The 23,240-nt window shown below is 35.2% G+C and overlaps 1 protein-coding gene across 5 annotated transcripts in view; it reads right to left on the bottom strand.

Annotated features, from left to right (window-relative positions):
- Positions 1-7,526: 7,526 nt before the first annotated feature.
- Positions 7,527-23,240, bottom strand: part of RBM41 (RNA binding motif protein 41) — a 58,789-nt gene continuing 43,075 nt past the window's right edge. For 3 of the 5 annotated variants that reach the window (XM_047715690.1, XM_047715685.1, XM_047715687.1), the window contains 2 exons: positions 15,197-15,344; positions 7,527-13,188 (listed from right to left, as the gene is read on the bottom strand). In XM_047715690.1, coding sequence (XP_047571646.1) covers positions 13,022-13,188; positions 15,197-15,344 — 315 coding nt within the window. In that variant the 3' untranslated portion in view covers positions 7,527-13,021. The remainder of the gene's footprint in view (positions 13,189-15,196; positions 15,345-23,240) is intronic. The other 2 variants (XM_047715688.1, XM_047715689.1) reach the window with 1 other exon arrangement.

Raw genomic sequence — 23,240 nt, 5'->3', positions numbered from 1 at the left:
TCCCTGGCTTAAAGGTGCTCAGGTGGTGAAGCAGGGTGTAATCCCAGGTCTGACAGTTTGGTCTTAGGAGTCCCAGGGTCACAAGAAGAACAGGGGTGCCTGAATGCAGCAGTTTCCAGGCATCAGAGCAGGGAAGCTGGCTGAAAACTGTGAGTCTAGGTGCAGGCTTTCTGCTTCGTGTTGGCATAAAATGCGAACTGCTGCACGGTCATGTGACTGTTTTCCTGGCAGGGGCCTGACAAAAGGCAGAAGCCTGGTGAGACCCCCACCTTCCCCTAGGAAGAACAGTGCAGTTGTGTGCTGCAGGAGTCCATGAAATTTGGTCTTGAAATTCAGTAGTGTGCCTGAGATAAAAATGCTCAGTCACAGGCTGGGTGAAAATAGAGTTAGGATGGAAACTGAGGAGACAAGAGTGATTGCTTTTCTATGAGGGCTCACTGAAGAGTGGGGGGCATGAACTTTTACCTCTGGGACTACAGAGCAGGATGCATCCATTTTCATCCCCCATATCAGTGCTGAAAATCTTCAGGGAGCAAAACAGTGCCACATAGTGGAATCCAGAGCTGCTTACACTTAGCCCAGCCTGCTGGCAAAAGCAATGCCACCTGAGAATCAGTGGATCATGTGCCTATACCAGAAGACCAATAGGAACAACTGGCTAGCACCAAGTCTACTGATCATAGAAAACTGCAAAGCCTCAGCTCTTAGGGAAAACAGTATACAGCATTCGTGGTTTTCTTTATTCTTTCATCTTTCAGTATTATTTTTTCAGCAATTTTCTTATTTTTTCAATTCTTTTAGAATTAATTTTTAATTTTTATTTATGTATATTATAAATTTCAATTTTTTCTTTGTATTTTCCTATTTTTGAGTTTATATATGTTTTTCTTTCTTTCCTATTTGGGGATCCAGTTTCTTTTAACAAGCAGACCAAAACATGCCCAGGACCTAGGACATTTTGTTCTGTTTCTTGTCTGATTTTTTTCTTATTTTGTTTTCTGTTGTTGTTATAACTGTCTTTTCTCTTTCTTTCTTCTATTCTTTTCTGAACAAAATAAAATGGAAAAATTTACTCCAAAGGAAAGAACAGGAGGTAGTACTCACTGCTAGGGATTTAATCAATATGGGTATAAGTAAGAGGTCTGAAATAGAATTTAAAACAATGATTATAAGGATGCTAGTGGTGCTTGAAAAAAAAGCAGAGAAGACACTAGAGAATCCCTTACTACAGAAATAAGAGAACAATAATCTAGTCAGGCCAAAATTAAAAATGCTATTACCGAGACGCAGTCCCAAATGGAGGCTTTAAAAGCAAGGATAAACAAGGCAGAAGAGTCAGTGATATAGAAGATAAAATAATGGAGAATAAGGAAGCTGAAAAAAATAAGAGAAAACAACTACTGGATCAAAAAAGGAGACAGAGAACTCAGTGATTCTATAAAGCAAAACAATATCTGAATCATAAGGGTCCCAGATGATGAAGAGAGGGAGAGAGAGGCAGGTTTATTTGAGCAAATTATGGCTGAGAACTTCCCTAGTCTGGGGAAGAAAACGGGCATTCTAGTCCAGGAGGCACAGAGAACACCCCTCAAAATCAACAAAAACAGGTCAACACCTCAACATATAATAGTGAAGCTTGCAAATTTCAATGATAAAGAGAAAAACTGAAAGAAGCTCAGAACAAAAGATTCTTAACATGTAACAAGGGTAGAAATGTAAGTCTGGCAGCAGACTTGTCAGAGACTGGCACCCAGAAAAGGACCAGCATTCAACATGCTAAAGGGGAAAAATATGCAGCCAAGAAAATTTTATCTAGCAAGGCTATCATTTAGAATAGGAGAGATAGTTTCTAGGACAAACAAAAACTAAAGAAATTAGTGAAAACTTAATCAGCCCTGCAAGAAATATTAAAAGGGATCCTTTGAGCAAAGATAGAGCCTCAAAAATAACAAAGATCGAAAAGGAACAGAAACAATCTATAGAAACAGTGACTCTACAGGTAATACAATGGCACTAAATTCCTATCTTTCAATAATTACTCTGAATGTAAATGGACTAAATGCTCCAATAAAAAGGCATAGGTTATCAGAATGGATAAAAAAAAAAGACCCATCCATATGCTGCTTTAAAAAACACTCTTTTTTGACATAAAGACACCTCCAGATGGAAAGTGAGAGGTGGAGAACCATCTATCATGCTAATGGAAATCAAAAGAAAGCTGGAGTAGCCATACCAATATCAGACAAACTAGATTTTAAAACAGAGACTATAATAAGAGATGAAGAAGGATACTATATCATAATAAAGTGGTCTATCCAACGAGAAGATCTAACAATTATAAATATTTATGCCCCAACTTGGCAGTAGACACATATGTAAAGGAATTAATGACAAAATTAAAGAAACTCATTGATAATAACACAATAATAGTAGGGGACTTTAACATCCCACTCACAGCAAAGGACAGATCATCTAGGCAGAAGATCAACCAGGAAATGATGGCTTTGAAGGACACACTGGACCAGATGGACTTCACAGATATATTCAGAGCATTTCATTCTAAGGCAGCAGGATACACATTCTTCTCAAGTGCACATGAAATATTCTCCAGAATAGACTACATACTGGGTCACAAATCAGATCTCAACTAGTACCAAAAAATTAGGATTATTCCATGCATATTTTCAGACCACAATGTTTGAAAATTTGACGTCAAACACAAGAAAAATGTGGAAGGAACACAAATACATGGAGGTTAAAAAGCATCCTACTAAAGAATGATTGGGTCAGGCAGGAAATAAAAGAAGAATTTTAAAAACTACATGGAAACAAATGAAAATGAAAACAAAACAGTTCAGAACTTTTGGGATGCAGCAAAGTGGTCCTAAGAGGGAAGTACATAGCCATAGAGGCCTTTCTCAAGAAACAAGAAAAGTCTCAAATACACTAGCGAACTTTACACCTAAAGGAGCTGAGAAAAGAACAGCAAACAGAGCCTAAATCCAGCAGAAGAGAAAATAAAGAACAGAGCAGAAATCAATGATATAGAAATTAAAAAAAAAAAAAACAGTAGAACAGACCAACAAAACTAGGAGCTGGCTCTTTAAAAGAATTAGCAAAATTGATACACCACTAGCCAGACTTATTAGAAAGAAAAGAGAAAGGAACCAAATAAATAAAATCACGAATAGAAAAGGAGAGATCACAACACCACAGAAACACAATTATAAGAGAATATTACAAGCAATTATATGCCAACAAACTGGGTGTTCTAGAAAAGATAGACAAATCCCTAGAAACATACAAGCTACAAAGCTGAAACAGGAAGAAGTAGAAAATTTGAACAGGAAAAGTGAATAGGCGCAAATCGGAGGGGGAAACTAACTATGAGAGACTGGACTCTGAGAAACAATCTGAGGGTTTGTGGGGGATGGGAGGGATGCGTAAGCCTGGTGTTCGGTATTAAGGAGGGCATGTATTGCATGGGGCAATGGGTATTGTACATAAACAATGAATCTTGGAACTTGCATCAAAGACTAATGATATGTTTTATGGTGATATAACACAATTTAAAAAAGCAAAATAAAAGGATGAATAAAAAAGTGGTATAGACATATAGATAGATATAGAGAGATATATAGATATTATAATGGAACATTATTTAGCCATAAAAATGATAGAAACCTGCTGTCTATGACAACATGGATAAATCTTGAGGACATTATGCTAGATAATATAAGCCAGACAGAGAAAGACAAATACTATATGATCTCCTTTATATGTGGGATCTCAAAAAATTTTAAAAACCAAACTCATAGAAAAGGGGATCAGATTTGTGGTTACCAGAGGCAGGGGGTGGGGGGAAGAGAATTGGGGGAAAGGTGGTCAAAGGTTAAAACTTCCAGTTACAATGTAAATAAGTAGTAGGGATTTAATGTACAGTGTAACAACTATGGATAAAACACTTCTATAATACATGTGAAAGTTGTTAAGAGGGTAAATCCCAAGAGTTATCATCACAAGGAAAAACAATTTCGTTTTTTTTTTTTTGCTTTCTCTTTTTATTCTATCTCTATGAAATGACAGATGCTAACTAAATTTATAAGTGATCATTTCACACTATATATAAACCAAATTGTATGCTGTATATCTTAAATGTATACAGTGATATATGTCAGTTATATCTCAATAAAACTTAGGGGGGAAAAAAGAAAATTTGAACAGATCCATAACCAGCAAAGAAATTAAATCAGTAATCCAAAATCTCCCAAGAAACAAAAGTCCAGGGCCAGATGGCTTCCCAGGGGAATTCTACCAAATATTTAAAGAATTAATACCTATTCTTCTCAAATTGTTCCAAAAAATAGAAATGGAACAAAAACTTCTAAATTCCTTCAATGAGGCTAGCATTATCTTGGTTCCAAAACCAAAGACCCCCTATAAAGGAGAATTACAGGCCATTATTCCTGATGAACATGGATGCAAAAATTCTCACAAAAATACTAGCCAATAGGATCCAACAGTACATTAAAACGATTATTCACCACAACCAAGTGGGATTTATTCCTGGCTGCAAGCATGGTTCAACATCCACAAATGAATCAATGTGATACACCACATTAACAAAAGAAAGGACAAGAACTGTATGATCCTCTTAATAGATACAGAAAAAGCATCTGACAAAATACAACATCCTTTCTTGATTAAAACTCTCCACAGTACAGGAATAGAAGGAATATACTTCAATATCTTAAAAGCCATATATTGAAAACCCACAGTGAGTATCTTCCTCAGTGGGGAAAAACTAAGAGCTTTTCCCCCAAGGTCAGGAAAATGAGAGGGATGTCCACTCTCACCACTGTTCTTCAACACAGGGCTGGAATTAATAGCTTTAGCAATCAGACAACAAAAAGAAATAAAAGGCATAAAAATCGGCAAAGAAGTCAAATTCACTCTTCACAGATGACATGATTCTCTATGTAGAAAATGCAAAGGACTCCACCAAAAAATCGCCAGAATGGATACAGGTATTCAGGAAGGTCACAGGATATAAAATCAATGCACACAAGTCAGCTGCATTTCAATACACTAACAATGAGGCAGAAGAAAGAGAAATCAAGGAGTAGATCCAATTTACAATTGCACCAAAACCCCTAAGATACCTTGGAATAAACCTAGCCAACGAAGTAAAAGACCTGTACTTTAAAAACTATAGAACAATTATGAATGAAATTGAGGAAGACAAAGAAATGGGAAAACATTCCATGCTCATGGATTGCAAGAATATTGTTAAAAGGTCTATGCAATCCAAAGCAATCTATTCATTCAATACAATCCCTATCAAAATATGATCAACATTTTTCACAGAGCTTCAATAAACAATCCTAAAATTTGTATGGAACCAGAAAAGACCCCAAATAGCCAAGGAATGTTGTAAAAGAAAAGCAAACCTGGAGGCATCACAATTCTGGACTTCATGCTGTAATACAAAGTTGTAAAATCATCAAGACAGTATGGTACTGGTATAAAAAGAGACGAATACATCAATGGAACAGAATAAAGAACCCAGATATGGACCCTCAACTCTATTGCCAATTAACCTTCAACAAAGCAGGAAAGAATATCCAATGGAAAAAAGACAGTCTCTTCAACAAACGGTGTTGGGAAAACTGGACAGCCACAAGTATAAGAATGAAACTGGACCACTTCCTTAAACCATACACAAAAATAAACTCAAAATGGGTGAAAGACCTAACTATGAATTCATCAAAATCCTAAAGGAGAACACAGGCAGCAACATTTTTTTAAAAAATCTCAGCTGCAGTAAGTTCTTGCTAGACATGTCTCCAGAGGCAAGGGATACAAAAGCAAAAATGAACTACTGGGGCTTCACCAAGATAAACAGTTTTTGCACAGCAGAGGAAACAGTCAACAAAACTAAAAGTCAATCTATGGAATGGGAGAAGATATTTGCAAATGTCTTATCAGATAAAGGACTCATGTCCAAAATCCATAGAGACCTTACCAAACTCAACACCCAAAAAACCAAATAATCCAGTCAAGAACTGGGCAGAAGACATGACCAGACATTTTTCCAAAGAAGATACAAAAATGGCCAACAGACACATGAAAAAATGCTCAACATCACTAGGCATCAGGGAAATATAAATCAAAACCACACACCTGTGTCTCACCTATGAGGTGAGATACCACCTCACACCTGTCAGAATGGCTAAAATTAACAACTCAGGAAAAAACATTTTGGTGAAGATGCAGAAAATGGGGAACTCTCTTACACTGTTGGTAGGCATACAAACTGGTGCAGCCACTGCTGAAAACAGTATGGAGTTTCCCCAAAAGTTAAAAGTAGAGCTACTCTACAACTCAGCAACTGTACTACTAGGTATTTATCCAAAGGATATATAGTGATTTAATGGGGCACATGCATCCAAATGTTCATAGCAGCAATGTCCCAAATAGTCAAAATTTGGAAAGAGCCCACATGTCCAATGGCAGATGAATGGATAAAGAAGTGGTATAAATGTAATAATACTCAGCCATCCAAGAGAATGAAATCTTGCCATTTGCAATGACATGGATGGAACTAGAGGGTATTATGCTAAGTGAAGTAAGTCAGTCAGAGAAAGACAAATACCATATGATTTCACTCATATGTGGAAATGAAGAAACAAAACGGATGAACATAGGGGAAGGGAAGGAAAAATAAAGTAAGATGAAAATTGAGAGGTTGAGAGGAAGGCAAACCGTAAGAGATGCTGAACTCTAGGAAACAAACTGAAGTTTGCTGGAGGGGAAGTGGGTTGGGGGATGAGGTAATGGGGTGATGGGCATTAAGGAGGGCAGTAGATGTAACGAGAACTGGGTGTTCTATGCAACTGAGGAATCACTAAATTCCACCTTTGAAACTATCAATAAAAGTGGGGGCACATCACTTCTCTGGTATTCTTAACAAAAACACATAACCTCACTCTGATCACAGGAAATCATCAGACAAACCCTAATTAGGGACATTCTACAAAATAAATGCAATAAATATTAAATGCAATGTGGGATACTGGAGTTGAACCTGGATCATAAAAAGACGTTAGTGGGACAAGTAGAAAAAAATCAAATAAGGTCTGTAAATTAGTTAATAGTACTGTAGTGATATTATTTTCCTGCTTTTTGATAATTATACTGTGGTTATATAAGGTGTTAATATTAAGAGAGGCTAAGTGAAGGATATATGGTAACTCTTGCTATTTTTCTAACTTTCCTATAAATCTAAATTTTTTTTAAAGAAGAGAGTTCATTGTCCTAATTTTGATTACTATTCTGAATATTTTAAATTAGTCATTTATATTTGTTTCTATAAATTTTTTTACCCACATTTTTCTTGCATGACTTTTGTATTTTAAGAAAATTATATATATTGTATATTAAGGAAATTATCTCCTTGTGCATGGCAAATTATTTTCTAGTTTGTCTTTTCATCTTTTTATGGTGGGTTTGTGTGTGTGTATATATATACGCAGATGTTTTTAACTGATGATTTCTGTTGACCTGTGTGCAAAAAATAAGGAATAGTAGCTAAGTGGCTTTAAGTCTTCCATGTAATCAAAAGACCACAGAATAGGAACAATACTTTATGACTTCTCTCCATTAAAAATTACATTTATTTAAAAATTCACATATAGTAAAATTCATCCTTTCTGGCATATAATTCTAGTTTTGACAAATGCATACACTTAAGTAACTATAATCAAGATACAGAAACTTTCCATTATTAAAGCAAATTCCCTGTGCTACCATTTTGTAATCAGTCTGCCATTTTTAACCCCTGACATCCACTGATTTGTTCTCTGTTCCTATAGTTTTGCCTTTTCCAGAATATCATAAATGGAATCAAACTGCAAGTAGCCTTTTGAGTTTGGCTTCTTTTATTTAGCAAAATGCATCTGAGATTCATCCAAGTTGTTGTATGTATCACAGTTCATCATAGTTTTTATTGCTGAGTAGGATTCTGTTTTATGGATATACCACAGTTTGTTTATGCACCAGGTGAGGGACATCCTCCATTGTTATTTTCCTCTATTGTTAGTGATCTGCAGGTCTAGCAAAGGGCAGAGGCGAGATATTCCACTCAACAGAACTAAGTTTCTTCTGAAAAGTCCAGCTTAGAAGTATGTCCCTGGGTAACATGTGCAAGAGGTTATATCAGGATAACTTAGCTTCTTCCTTTTACACTGTATTTAAAATTGAAGAGTTAATCCTAAGTGAGCACTATATCAAAGGAATAGGAGTTTTTCCTGAGTATAGTTAGATGATATCCTCAGAGCGGGCCTGACAAGTATTCTGGAAGCCAAGTCATTTGTAGAATAGTAAAAAAAATTTTTTAATTAAAAAAAACCTGAAAAAAGTAAAAATTGCCCCAAATCATACCACTTTAAAAATTTTATAAAGCAAAAAGTCCCCTTTCAGTCTATCTAATCTCACTTCTAAAAGGTTTACAATTTGGTATGTATATTTCCCCGCTTTTTCCTACATTTATTCAGAAATACGTATATACACATGTATCATACATATACAAATGCTTTTGTTTACAAAATGCATTCACATTATACCATTTCTTGCTTTTTAAATTAATACAAAATTCTGCATATACAGATCAGAATGTATTCACAGATATATCCCATTATTTTAATGGATGCATAGTATTCCACTAAATGAATGTATCATGACTTATTTATTCATTTTCCTATTGATGGACAGTTGGGTCTTATCCAATTCCTTTTTTTTGTGACTTTGAGATATAATTCATAAAAAAATTCACCTATTTAATGCACACAATTCATTATTTATAATATATTCATAGAGTTGTACAATTTTCACCACAATCAATTTCAGAACATTTTAATCAACCTCTAAAGAAACCTCATACAATTCAGCTATCACCACCAGCCCTGAGCAACCACTAATCCACTCTCTGTCTCTACATATTTACCAATTCTAGTCACTTCATATAAATGGAATCATATATAGTCTTTTGTGACTGGCTTCTTTCATTTAGCATGCTTTCAGGGTTCTTCATGTTTGTAGCATAAATTAGAATATGAACACTTTTTTGGAAGAGTATGCAAAGAATTTGTATTAATTCTTTTTTAATGTTTGCTAGAATTTATTTGAGAAGCCATTCGAGCCTAGGTTTTTTCTTGTGGGTATTTTTAAGAGTTATTAATTAATCTCTTTGTTATACATATTTTCAGATTTTGTTTTCTATTGGTTCCAGTAGTTTTTGTGTTTCTAGGAAATTTTCCATTTCATCTAAGTTATTTATTGTTATATACTTGTTCATAGGGTCCCTTCATAATATTTTTTATTTCTAGAAGGTTGGTAGTAACGTTCCCTCCTTCACTTCTGATTCTAGTAATTTCAGTCTTCTTTTCTCCCTGGTTAATCTAACAAAATGTTTGTCACTTTTGTTGATCTTTTATAGAACCAACTATTAGTTCCATTGACATTCTCTACTGTTTTTGTATTCTCTGTCATTTATTTATCTGATCTTTTTAAAAATTTTCTTCCTTCTGCTTACTCTAAATTTAGTCTGCTCTTTTCCCAGTGTTTTAGGCATAAAATGAGATTATTGATATGTGATTATTCTTCTTGTTAAACATAGGCATTAGTATTAGTATTTATAAATTTTTCCCCAAGCATTAATTTAGTTGCATCCCACGTTTGGTATGTCATGTCTTCATTTTCATTCATCTCAAAGGATTTCCCAATTTCCCTTGTGATTTTTTATTTGACCCATTGGTCATTTAAAAGTGTGTCCAATTCATGTTTCTGAGCTCCTCAACTTTCTGTTATTGATTTCTAATTCCATTCCATGGAGTCAGAAACATACTTTGCATTAAATTAAATTTACTGAGGTTTGTTTTATGGTCTATGATATGATCTTAGAGGTATTTCATGTGCCCCTGAGAAGAATGTGCACTCTGTCCATGCTGGGTATAGTGTTTTATAGATCACTTTAAGGTCTAGTTCATTATGGCACTGTTCAGGTCTTCTAGTTCCTTGTTTATTATCTAATTGTTCTATTATTGAAAATGGGATACTGAATACCCCAACTCTTATTGTAGACTTGTGGATTTCTCCCTTCATTTAAATCAGTTTTTGACTCATGTATTTTGGCACTCTGTTGTTACTGCATATATAATTTCACTCTTTCTGATGGGCTCTCTTCTCATTGTAAGATGTCACTCTTTACGTCTAATGACATTTTTTGTTTTAAAGTCTATTAGATATTAGTACAGATGCTCCAGCTTGCTTACAGTTGACTTCTGACTGATACTTCTTTCTATCCTTTTACCTTCAATCTGTTTTTATCTTTTTAAAAAGATTTTATTTATTTATTTATTTGACAGAGAGAGAGAGATAGCGAGAGGGGGAACACAAGCAGGGGGAGTGGGAGAGGGAGAAGCAGGCTTCCCGCTGAGCAGGGAGCCTGATGTGGGGCTCGATGCCAAAACCCTGGGATCATGACCTGAGCCGAAGGCAGATGCTTAACAGCTGAGCCACCCAGGTGCCCCTGTTTGTATCTCTGAATATAAAGTGTGACTTCAACAAATAGCATAGAGGTAAATCTTGCTTGTTTTTCCAGTCTAACACACTCTTTGACTGGATGGTTTAATCCATTCATATTTATTGTTACTATTAATATAGGTGGACTTAAGATTGCCATTTTACTATTTGTTTCCTATATGTCTCAGGGTTTTTTTTTTTTTGTCTTTGTTCCTCTATTCATCCTTTTGCATTGAATATTTTCTAATGAAAAATTGAAATTTCTTTAATAATATTTTTTACTACATATTTTCAGGTAGTTTCGTAGTGGTTGCTCTAGGGTTTACCATACAAATCTTAACTGAATTGACTTCAGATATATAGAAACTTAACTCCAATGATATAAACACCTTATTCCCATACGAACCTATTTCTTTCCCCCACTTTTTTGTACTATTATTGTTATACATATTATTTCTACACAGTATTAACCCAATATACTGTTATAATTATTACTGATATAATTTTATGTCTTTTAAAGAAGCTCAGAGAAGAAAGAAGAGCAAATAAATATTTGATGCTTTTTTATATTTACTTTCTTAATTCCCATTTCTTGTTCTCTTCACTTGCTCCTGTAGAACTGAGTTACCATCTGGAGTCATTTCTATAGTCCAGTACAGCTTTGCCTCACCCACCTCCTATGGCCCATTATTGGCAAATGTACTGCAGTTTTATATGTTATAAACCCAACATTGCAACTATGTACATATTGTTTTACAAAATTACTTTTTCAATCAAGTTAGAGAAGAAAAATGCATTTAGACTATCTCTTATGTAATTACCTTTACCCATGCTACTTTTCTATATGGGTAGATTTAAATTATTATCTGAGGTCAATGCTTTCCACCTGAAGAACTTCTTTTAGTATTTCCTGTTAAGTCAGGTCTGCCAGCAACAACAGCTTATGATATGTGGGAAGACTTACATTTTATCTTCATTTTTTAAAACACAGCTTTATTGGATACAGGATTCTATAATGAACAGTTGGTTTCTTTGAGCACTTTGAATAAGTTATTCCACTGCCACCTCCATTGTTTCTGATGGGAAGTCAGCTGTTAATCTGATTGGTGTTCTCTTGTAAATAACGATTCATTTTTCTCCTGTTACTTTCAAGAGTTTCTCTTTGTCTTTGACTGTTAGCATTTTTATCATGATGAGTCTGTGGATTTCTTCTTTATCCTACTTGAAGTGTGTTGAAATTCTTGGATGTGTAGGTAATGTTTCTCATCAAATTTGGGACATTTATATCCATTATTTATTGGAATATTTTTCCTGCTTCTTTCTCTTCTCTTTTTCTGGTCCTTTCATTACAAGTATGTTGGAGTGATTAATGGTTCTACTCTCTGTTCAACTTTCATTTTTTTTCTTCCTGTTCTTCAGCCAAAATAATATCATCTCACTTAATACTTATAACCCAAAGAGGTAAGTAGTATTATTATCCTCATTTAATAGATGAGAAAACTGAGGCTCAGATAAAGTGACTTGCCAAGGTCATGAAGTGATAAGTGTGACTGTGAAGTTCAAACACAGGTCTGATTCCAAAGTTTTTACTACATCCTCTATATCATATTTTCTTGCTATTCACCAGCAACTACACACAACTGAGGGATTTGGGAATGGGTGGCTCTCTTCTAGAGACTGCTTTCTTCCCATCCTCCTTTAGGGTAAATTCATATACCTAATGGTAAATTCATATACCTAATTTTTAACATATATTAGTCATTCAATGTTTATTGCTTTGAATTCAATGATTACTCAATGGTAGCTAGCTTAAATGACTATGAGAACATCAATATTTTGATCTAAATGATTTCATTAGAAAAATATATAGCTTTTTGAAGACACTGATAACTTTATGGGGAAGCATTCATTAAATATGTGGACTGATTTATGAAAATACATATTGTCACTGCTGATAGTTCCCACTCAACAGCATTTGTTGATGTTTAGGCCTGGGGTCTTAGTCCTTTATTTACTAGGTGGTTACAATTAGGGATAATAGGGAGCTCTAGTAAATAAGTATTTCAACATTTAATTAGTTTTTTAGTTCTGCATATAGGAGGCGATCTTGGAAAGAATGTTATCTTTATGGACAAATACTGAAGACCCCAGATAAATCATAAAGATTTAAAAAAAATCCTTAGAAATAATCATTTGTAATTTATCCTGAGAAAATGATACTTTTTGTATCCTATACTTCATACTTGGCATGTCTGTCCTATATAGTCTTTGATTATAAAAAGTGTTTTCTACCAATTTATCCTGAAACTGAGAGGGATTATCTTAATTTTCCCCTCCCTCAGTTTCTCTTCTTCAAATCCAAACTCTATCTATACACAAATTCTAGATCCAAGATTCTGATGCAAGGAAGACCTCCTGGGACTCACCATCTATATATCTTTTAGCTACCACTGATTTCTGTCATGTTATCTGTAGCAGATGTTATGAGAGAAGCAGCCTGGAGATCTGACCGTTGCTTTTTGTTCTTTCCAAATTCTATCACCAATATTTTCCCACGCAGTTTATATCCATTTACTAGATATAATGCTTGCCTTGCCATCTCCTTATCTAAAAGAGAAAGAAAAAAAATATCAATTTACATAGGGCTTAATAATTCAATTATCTTCCAAATCTAGTTTATTTTGTTTTGCCTTAGAGTTAAATATAGGCTATAAGGCTATATAGTTACTTAATTTTATTCTCTTTTCCATAATTTCAAATTTGTATAACTCAGCAAGATTAAACTAATGGCTAAGAATAATGGCAATAAAAACTTAAAATGGATGTATGAGAGCGCCTCCTAATTCAAAGATAAGGTTAAAGAAATAAGAACATAGACAGTGTGCCAAAGAAAGCTAAGCTAAGCTATAAATAATAATATATGAACCTCTTAGATAACAGATTACAGGTGTTGTGATAATGAAATCATTTTCAAAATAGATGACATGAATAAAAGATGTTATTATGTTAACATTTTGTTACTTTTTCTTTTGATGGAAGAGTGGGAATCCTCATTAGGATAAATAAGTTTAAGAATTCTTACACCCAGGGGCACCTGGGTGGCTCAGTGGGTTAAGCCTCTGCCTTCAGCTCAGGTCATGATCTCAGGGCCCTGGGATTGAGCCCCGCATCGGGCTCTCTGCCCAGCAGGGAGCCTGCTTCCCTCCCCCCCGTCTGCCTACTTGTGATCTCTCTCTCTCTGTCAAATAAATAAATAAAATCTTTAAAAAAAATAATTCTTGGGACGCCTGGGTGGCTCAGTTGGTTAAGCAGCTGCCTTCAGCTCAGGTCATGATCCCAGCGTCCTGGGATCGAGTCCCACATCGGGCTCCTTGCTCATCGGGGAGCCTGCTTCTCCCTCTGCCTCTGCCTGCCATTCTGTCTGCCCGTGCTTGCTCTCTCTCCCTCTCTCTCTCTGACAAATAAATAAATAAAATCTTTAAAAAAAAATAATTCTTACACCCATATGGATGCTTGAGGTACGGGAGTATACAGTATATAGCAGGGGTTTTCAATTTATGGGCCTCAGAGCCTTGATGTGGGAAATTTGGAAGTGGAATTATTGCCCAGAGTCTGTGAAATCACGGGCAAATAAGCAATGTCTTTAGACTAAACCAATTTATGTCCCACATATGTATATACTGAGAATTTTCAAATGTTAAACTGCTGTTACTAGTAAAACAGCTATTTACTTTAAAGTACTTAGTTTATAAAATCTTTTTATTATATATTTTTTCAATTAATGGGTCATATTAGCTTGAGACCAATAAAATATATTTAAGTTTAAAAAGGGCCCTCATACCTGAAAAGACTGAAAACCACTAGTATAGAAGATCCACAAACCTCCAACATGATAGGAAAGATGGTATAAGAATGTATGAAAAAAGTGGAGGGGAGTTTTGGTACTGCTTACATGTAAAAGCACTTGCCTATACACGGACGACTGGGCTGTTTATAAGTAATGATAGTTTAGGGATAATGAAAGGTGTAGCTCCTACCCAGATTCCACCAAAATAAACAGTCTGGTCTGTTATAGAAAATGAAATTCCTATATCATTATTCTCTTTTAATTAGAATACTGAAGTCATGTATTAAGATAGAAACAATTGTTAAAATAATTTAACATCATTCACTAGTTAATTATGAATTACTAGTGAATTAGCACGTTAACTTATAGTCTCTTAGTCTCAAAGGAATAGGGCATAAGGAAAGTACAAGTATTCTGACCAGAATACCAATATATTAATAAGTACTATAACTTGAACTAGAAATACTGTCATCAGCAAAGGGAAGGTACATTTTGATAGAAGGAAATGCCAAGACTAGGGAAAACTGAGGACAATGGGATACAGTGGTCAGTCATGTATTGTCAATGGAGGAGAGGAAGCACAGGAGGGAGGATAGAGGAACACTGAAAACATATTTCCCTTCTCTTTCCTTCTTCCCATGCACTTGTTCAAGCACATACTTCTTATGTACTATGGAGAAATCAAAGGGCTAGGTTTAAATTAGAGGGGGTATAAATAATCTCCAATGAACTGATGCTACAATTAATTGTCCAGATAAGGCTACTTACTGGGAAAGGTGATAAAAGCCTGCCCCCTCATTCGTCCAGTCATCATTCGGAATTGAATTGGTGGTCCTTTTTTCTCCTGGAACCGAGCGAACAATGAGACAAGATCTCTTTCGGTCACCCGAGGGCTAAGGTTCTTCAAGTATAACACCTAATATAAACCGAGGATCAACAGAAATATCACATTTATGAAGGTAAGGCAACTATTTAACTTTGGTCAGAATTAGTTCCAGATAAAGATGGCAGATTGAATACATGCACCTAATTTCACTCCCTCCAGAAAACTCTCTAAAACTGTAGGGACTTAAACACACACACACACACACACACACACACATCAGAAAGAACAAGGAAATGAAGCAATAGCAACAATATTCTGGAAACGGAAAAATAATTAGATAAGTGTACTAAGAAAGCTGAATCTTAAACCAGTGGTGGGGAAAGCCAGGAACCAACCCAGTACACACTTAAGAATCCTCAAACAGTTTAGATAGCTTCAGGTACCTCTGGGAATGAATGTACAGGGATAAGGTTAAGATAAGGTAGGTAGATTGAAAGTTGTTTAAAAGGCAACTAGATCTTAAATACCTTTCCCTAAAATTAGCTACTAGGTAAAGGCCAATCCCAATCCTGGTGAATAGTGGTAGCTCATTTGCTGAATATGGGGAATGCCAGACACAGATGAGGGTGTAAATACTATAACTGAACACAAGGAGATTAAGAGAAATAATGCACACTAAATATGATGAGCCCCAAGAGAAAAGATTAAAAAAAAAAAATACTGGTTTGGCATCGGGAATTTCTCCAACAAATAGACCAGCCAGATAATTTTATTTTTTTTAAAGATTTTATTTATTTATTTGACAAAGAGAGATCACAAGTAGACGGAAAGGCAGGCAGAGAGAGAGAGAGAGAGAGAGACAGGGAAGCAGGCTCCCTGCTGAGCAGAGAGCCCGATGTGGGCCTCAATCCCAGGACCCTGAGATCACGACCCGAGCCGAAGGCAGCGGCTTAACCCACTGAGCCACCCAGGTGCCCCAGATAATTTTAAAATGAAGCTAAAAGTCAACAAGGGCTGCTCATGTGCTCAGAGCTTCCAATCTGCATTTTGGCCCCCTACTCATAAATATAGGCACAGATTACCAGGAATCTGAGGAAAGCCTCTAATGTCAAAGAGAGAACAGAACAAACCGAAATAAAAGCAAATGAAAAAACAAACAAACAAACATCATGCAGGGTGAAGAAAACTTCAAAAAATCATCACTAATACTCTTAGAGAAATGAGACAATATTCTATTAGGAATGGGATGCTATTAAAAAAAAAAGAACATTCAAGAAAACAACAAAGAGCCCTCAAATGCAATTTAAGTTCTGATCAGCTTAAAATAGATTGTTATAACTATAAGATGTTTTAAGGAAGCCCCATTGTAACCCTAAAGAAAATACCTATGTAAGATACGCAAAATAAGAAAGGAAAAAAGCACATCACTACAAAAAAATCAATGAAACACAAGGAAGACTTCAAGAGAGGAAAAGAGGGACAAATGAGCTTCAGGACAGAAAACAAATAATAAATGGGGATAGTAAGTCCTTCCCTATCAATAATTACAAGTAAGTATGTTAAACTCCCTAATCAAAGACACAGAGTGGCCGAATGAATAAAAAAACAAGTTCCAACTATAGCTGTCTACAAGAAACTCACTTTATATTTTAAGGCCACATATAAACTGAAAATGAAAGGCTAGAGAAAGATATTCCACGCAAATGATAACCAACAGAAAGAAGGGGTGGCCATACTTCTATCAGACAAAATAGACTTTAAGTCAAAACTGTCCAAGAGACAAAAATGGATATTATATAATAACAGAAGGGTCAATTCACCAAGAACATATAACAAGTATAAATATATATGTACCCAACATCAGAGCACCTAAATATATGAAGCAAACATTGAGAGAACTGAAAGTAGAAATAGCAACACAATAATACTAGGACATTTCAATACCTCAATTCCAATAGCAGAAGGAAAACAAGAAATTTACAAATATGTGGAAATTATATGTCATACTCTTGAACAACCAATGGGTCAAAGAAGAAATAAGAAGAGAAATTAGAAAATATCTTTAGACAAATGAAAATGAAATCACAATGTAACAATATTAATGGAATGCAGCAAGAACAGTACTAAGAGGTAATTTTATAGTCACAAATGCATATATTAAAAAATAAGATCTTAGGGGTATCTGGCTGGCATGCAACTCTTGATCTCAGGGTTTTGAGTTCAAGTACCACCTTGGGCTTTGGAGGCTACTTAAAAAAGAGGAGAGGAGAGGATAGGGGAGGGGAGGGGAGGGGAGGGAAGAGAAAAAGATCTCAAATAAGCAACTCTACAACTTAAGGAACTAAAGAAAGTATCAAACTAAGCCCGAAGTTAGCAGAAGGTAAGAAATAAAGGTTAAAGCAAAAATAAACAAAAGAGATTAGGAAAAAAAAAAACAACTAAGATGCTGTTTTTTTAAAAAAAAAGATCAACAAGGGGCGCCTGGGTGGCTCAGTGGGTTAAGCCGCTGCCTTCGGCTCAGGTCATGATCTCAGGGTCCTGGGATCGAGTCCTGCATCAGGCTCTCTGCTCAGCAGGGAGCCTGCTTCCCTCCCTCTCTCTCTGCCTGCCTCTCTGTCTACTTGTGATCTCTCTCTGTCAAATAAATAAAATCTTTAAAAAAAAAAAAAGATCAACAAAATTGACTGCCTTTAGCTCAACTGAGAAAAAAAAGAAGACTCAAAATCAGAAATAAATGAGATGTTACAACTAATGCCACAGAATTAAAAAGGATTACAAGAGACTACTATCAACAGCTATATGCCAATAAATTGGATAACCCAGAAGAGAAGGATAAATTCTTAGAAACATACAACATATCCAGACTAAATCATGAAGAAACAGAAAACCTAAAGAGATTTAGAACTAGCAGTGAGACTGAATTAGTAATCAAAAACCTCCCAGCAGGGCGCCTGGGTGGCTCCGTGGGTTAAAGCCTCTGCCTTCGGCTCAGGTCGTGGTCCCAGGGTCCTGGGACTGAGCCCCACATCAGGCTCTCTGCTCTGCAGGGAGTCTGCTTCTTCTCCCCTCTCTGTCTGCCTCTCTGCTTACTTGTGATCTCTGTCTGTCAAATAAATAAATAAAATCTTTAAAAAAGAGTCTCTTTGAAAACAAAACAAAACAAAACAAAACAAACAAACAAACAAAAACCACCTCCCAGCGAAGAAAACCCCACGACCAGATGGGTTCATGGGTGAATTCTACCAAACATTTAAAGAAGAATTACTGCCAACCCTTCTCAAACTCTTCCAAAAACCTGAAGAGGAGGGAACATTCCCAAACTAACTTTATGATGCCAGCATTACCCTGATACCAAAAGGAAAAAAATGACCCTATGAGAAAACTACTGGCCAATATCCCTGATGAATACAGATGCAAAAATTCTCAACAGAAAAGCAGTAAAATGAATTCAAAAGCACATTAAAAGGATCATATACCATGACCAAGTGAATTATCTCTGAGATGCAAGGATGGTTCCACATAAAAAAATCAGTGTGATATGCCACATTGCAGAAGAAAAGATAAAAATCACATGGTCATCTTAATAGATGCAGACAAAGCACTTGACAAAATCCAACACTTTTTCACGATAAAAATGCTTAAGAAACTAGGAATAAAAGGAATTTACCTCAACACAATATAGGCCAAATATGAAAGGCCCACAGCTAATGTCATGCTCAACAGTGAAAAACTGGAAAGCTTTCCCTCTAAGATCAGGAATAAGGCCAGGATGCCCACTCCTGTCACTTCTATTCAACCCAGTTCTGGAAGTCATGGCCAGAGCAATTAGATAAGAAAAAAGAAATAAAAGGCATCCAAATGGGAAAGGAAGAATTAAAATCACCTCTGTTTGTATTTGACAAGATCCTATATGTAGAAAACCCTAAAAACTCCACAATTAATTGTTTTAACACAAGTAAAACTAATACATTCAGTCAAGCTGTAGGATGCATACAAAAATTAGGAGCAAACAAAATCAGCAAAGTGGAAAGGCCATACACAGAATAGGAAAAAATATTTGCAGATCATATACCTGATAAAGGATTAATATCTAAAATATATAAGGGGCTCCTAACATAAAATAACCAAAAAAAAAAAAAAACCCCAAATAACCCAATTTTAAAAGTGGGTAAAAGACCTGAAAGAACTGAATAGTCATTTCTTCAAAAAAGACATACAAATGGCTAACAGGTATATAAAAAGATGCTCAATATCACTAATCATCAGGAACATGCAAATCAAAACTTCAATGAACTATCACTTCACACCTGTTAGGATAGCTATTAACAACAATAACAACAAAAGTAAGTGTTGGTGAGGATATGAAGAAATTTTAAACCTCGTATGCTGTTAGTGGGACTGTAAATGAGTATAACCACTGTGGAAAACAGTATGGAGTTTCCTAAAAATATTAAAAACAGAACTTAAATATAATCTAGCAATCCACTTCTGGGTATATATCCAGAAGAACTGGAATTGGGGTCTGGAAGAAATATGTGTATTCCTTTGTTCATTGCAGCACTATTTACCATAGCAAAGATATGGAAACAATCTAAATGTCCACTTACAGATGAATGGATAAAGAAAATGTGTATAAATACAATGGAATATTATTTGGCCTTAAAAAAGAAAATCTTGTCATTTGCTACAACAAATCTTGGAAGACACTATAAATAAACCAAACACAAGAACAAATACTATATGAGAATCTGTAGAATACTAAATAGGAATTTATACCAGGCATCTAACATAATCAAACTCATAAAAGCAGAATAGAATCATGTTTTCCAGTAGGCTAGGAGGAGGGGTAACTGGGGAGAAGTTCATCACAGCATATAGTTTCACTTATGCAAGATGAAGAAGTCCTATACATCTACTGTACAGCATATTGCATATAGTTTTCAATATTGTATTAGATACTTGAAATTTATTAAGAGGGTAGATCTTAGTTAAATGTTATCCAAGAAAAAGGAGGGAGAAAATTTCTAGAGGTGATGGTTAAGTTTAGGGCATTGTTTTGGTGATGGTTTAATGGTGTACACTTATTTTCAAACTCATCAAGCTACATACATTAAATATATACAGCTTTACTGGGTGTTATATGTAAGTGATGAATCACTAAATTTTACTCTTGAAACCAACATTTCACTATATGTTAACTAACTAGAATGTAAATAAAAAGCTGGGGCACCTGGGTGGCCCAGCTGGTTAAGTGTCTGCCTTTGGCTCAGGTCATGATCCCAGGGTCCTAGAATTGAGCCCCACATTGGGCTCTGTTCTCAGTTGGGAGCCTGCTTCTCCTTTTCCTTTCCACTCATAACCTCTGTTACTATCTCTGTCTCTCTCTCTCTCAAATAAATAAACAAAATCTTTTAAAAAAAATTGATACTAAAAAACCCAACTGAACAAAAAAATGTACAGCTTCTTATATGTCAATTATACTTCAATTAAAAAAAATGAAGGAAGTTAAGGACTTGTACACTGAAGACCACAAAACATTGCTCAAAGAAATTAAAGACACAAATAAATACAAAATTGTCCCATATTCATGGGATGGAAGACAACACTGTTTAATTTTACACACTACCTAAAGTGATCTACAGATTTAATTCCATTCCTATCAAAATCTCAACAGTATTTTCTAAGGATAGAAAAAAAAAATCCTAAAATTCATGGGGAACCACAAGAGACCCCCCAAATAGCCAAAGAAATCTTGAAAAAATAACAAAACTGGAGACTTCACACCTCTTAATTTCAAAACATATTACCAATCTGTAGTAATCAAAACAGAGAACTACTATAATGACAGTTATATAGACCACTAGAACAGAACAGAACCCAGAAATAAACCCACACATATACAGTCAACTGAGGGGCAAGAAACACAATGGAGAAAAGATAGTTCTTTCAACAAATGGTGTTGGGAAAAGCTGGTATCCACATGCAAAAGAGTAAAATTGACTCTTAATTTATATCACACACAAAAATCAACTCAAAATGTATTAAATCTTAAACATAAGTCCTAAAACTCTAAAACTCCCAGAAGAAAACATAGGGGAAAAGCTTCATGACGTTGCCTTGGCAATGACTTCTTGACTATTACATCAGAACCACGGGAAGCAAAAGCAAAAATAAAGTTGGACTTTATCAACTGAAACACTTGTGTACATCAAAGGAAACAATCAGCAAAGTGAGAAGGCAACATACAGAATGGCACAAAATAATTAGAAACCATATATCTTATTAGAAGTTAATATCCAAAAAATATAAGGAACTCTTAGAACCCAACAGCAAAAAGACAACACAATTTTTAAAAAATGGGCCCAAGACCTAAACATTTTCCCAATGAATACATGTAGGAAATAAATTGAAAAGGATGTAGACAAATCAGAATTCTTGCACACTGCTGGCAGAATGTAAAATGGTACAGCTACTATGGAGAACAGTATAAAGGTCCTGCAAAAAAGTAAAAACGAACTACTACATGATCAGCAATCCCACTTCCAGATACTTATCCAAAGAATTAAAATCAGAATATCAAAGAGATATCTGAATACATACATTCATTGCAAACTGTTCACAATAGCCAAAAGGTGGAGCCATCCATCGTGGATGAATGGATAAAGATGTGGTATACACACATACAGTGGAATATTATTCAGCCAGAAAAAAGAAATCTGGTCATATGCTACAACATGGGTAAATCTTGAGTGCACTATGTGAAGTGAGATAAGCCAGTCACAGAAGGACAAATACTATGTGATTTCACTTGTATGTGGTATCTACAGCAGTCAAACTCATTGAAGCAAAAACAGCAGTAGTTGTCAGGGACTGGGGGGAAGGGGAAATGGGAAGTTGCTGTTCAATGTTTATAAAGTTCAGTCATGCAGGATGAAAAAGTTCTAGAGATTTGCTATACAACACTTTGCCTACAGTTAACAATACTCTAATGTATACTTAAGATTTTGTTACAAGGGTAGATCTCAACTTACATGTTTTACTACTATAAAAAAAGATGGAGGAAAAAATCTCTATGTGTTAGCTGGAATAAATTATATCCTTTATACTTAAATGGAACTTGAGAAGAATTCAGACAGAAGCAGTACAAGCAAAGAGCCAGAAAACAGAGCCCACTTAAATAAGTTGATCACTGAAACATGAATAAGTATATTAAACACTATAATAAGCAAGAGACTCTGTCTCATAGACTTTAGAAGCTAAATATTTACATATTTAGCGTTTAACTATACTTGTAACTTAAAGGCAAAGGCACAAATTAACTGACCTGTGATTCACTTAAGTGAATTCAAGTGATCTAGAGTTTTGGCTCTGAAATACTTAACGTAAAAGCATCATCAAATTAAATAACTATAGAAAGGAGTATGTGGAACATACTGCAAGTTTCTCACCAAGTAGGAAAGATCCATACTAAGATTGTTCCCTTTGATATGAACACTTTTAAAAAATCAAGAAGACTTCTGGTCGAGGCGGCTTGGTCACTTCTTGCTTGGGAGCATCTTCTTTGCTCCAAACACACACACACACACACACACACACACACACACACACACACACACACATCCATCTACATGGATATAGATGTATGTATGTATTAACAACACACATATATATGCATATATATAAAGGTATGCACAATACAGCTAGGCTCAAAAACAAGATAAACATTTCTGTGAAACAGAAAAACATATTCCAAGTGATAATACAAGATGAAACTTCCGGGCCTCCTTCTGCAATATACAGTATCATTTTGTATGTTTTGAACTGTATATAAATAGTATTATATTGTATGCACTCTTTTGCAGGTATCTGTTTTAATGTTTAAAAAGGAGACTATTTTTAGGACAGTTTTAGGTTTACAGAGAAAGTGAGAAGACAGTACAAAGAGTTCCCGTAACTCCACACTCAGTCTCCTCCACTACTAACATC

This window comes from Lutra lutra, chromosome X (genome assembly GCF_902655055.1).
Source record: "Lutra lutra chromosome X, mLutLut1.2, whole genome shotgun sequence".
Taxonomy (NCBI): Eukaryota; Metazoa; Chordata; class Mammalia; order Carnivora; family Mustelidae; genus Lutra; species Lutra lutra.
This window is presented reverse-complemented; position numbering and strand designations above follow the sequence as displayed.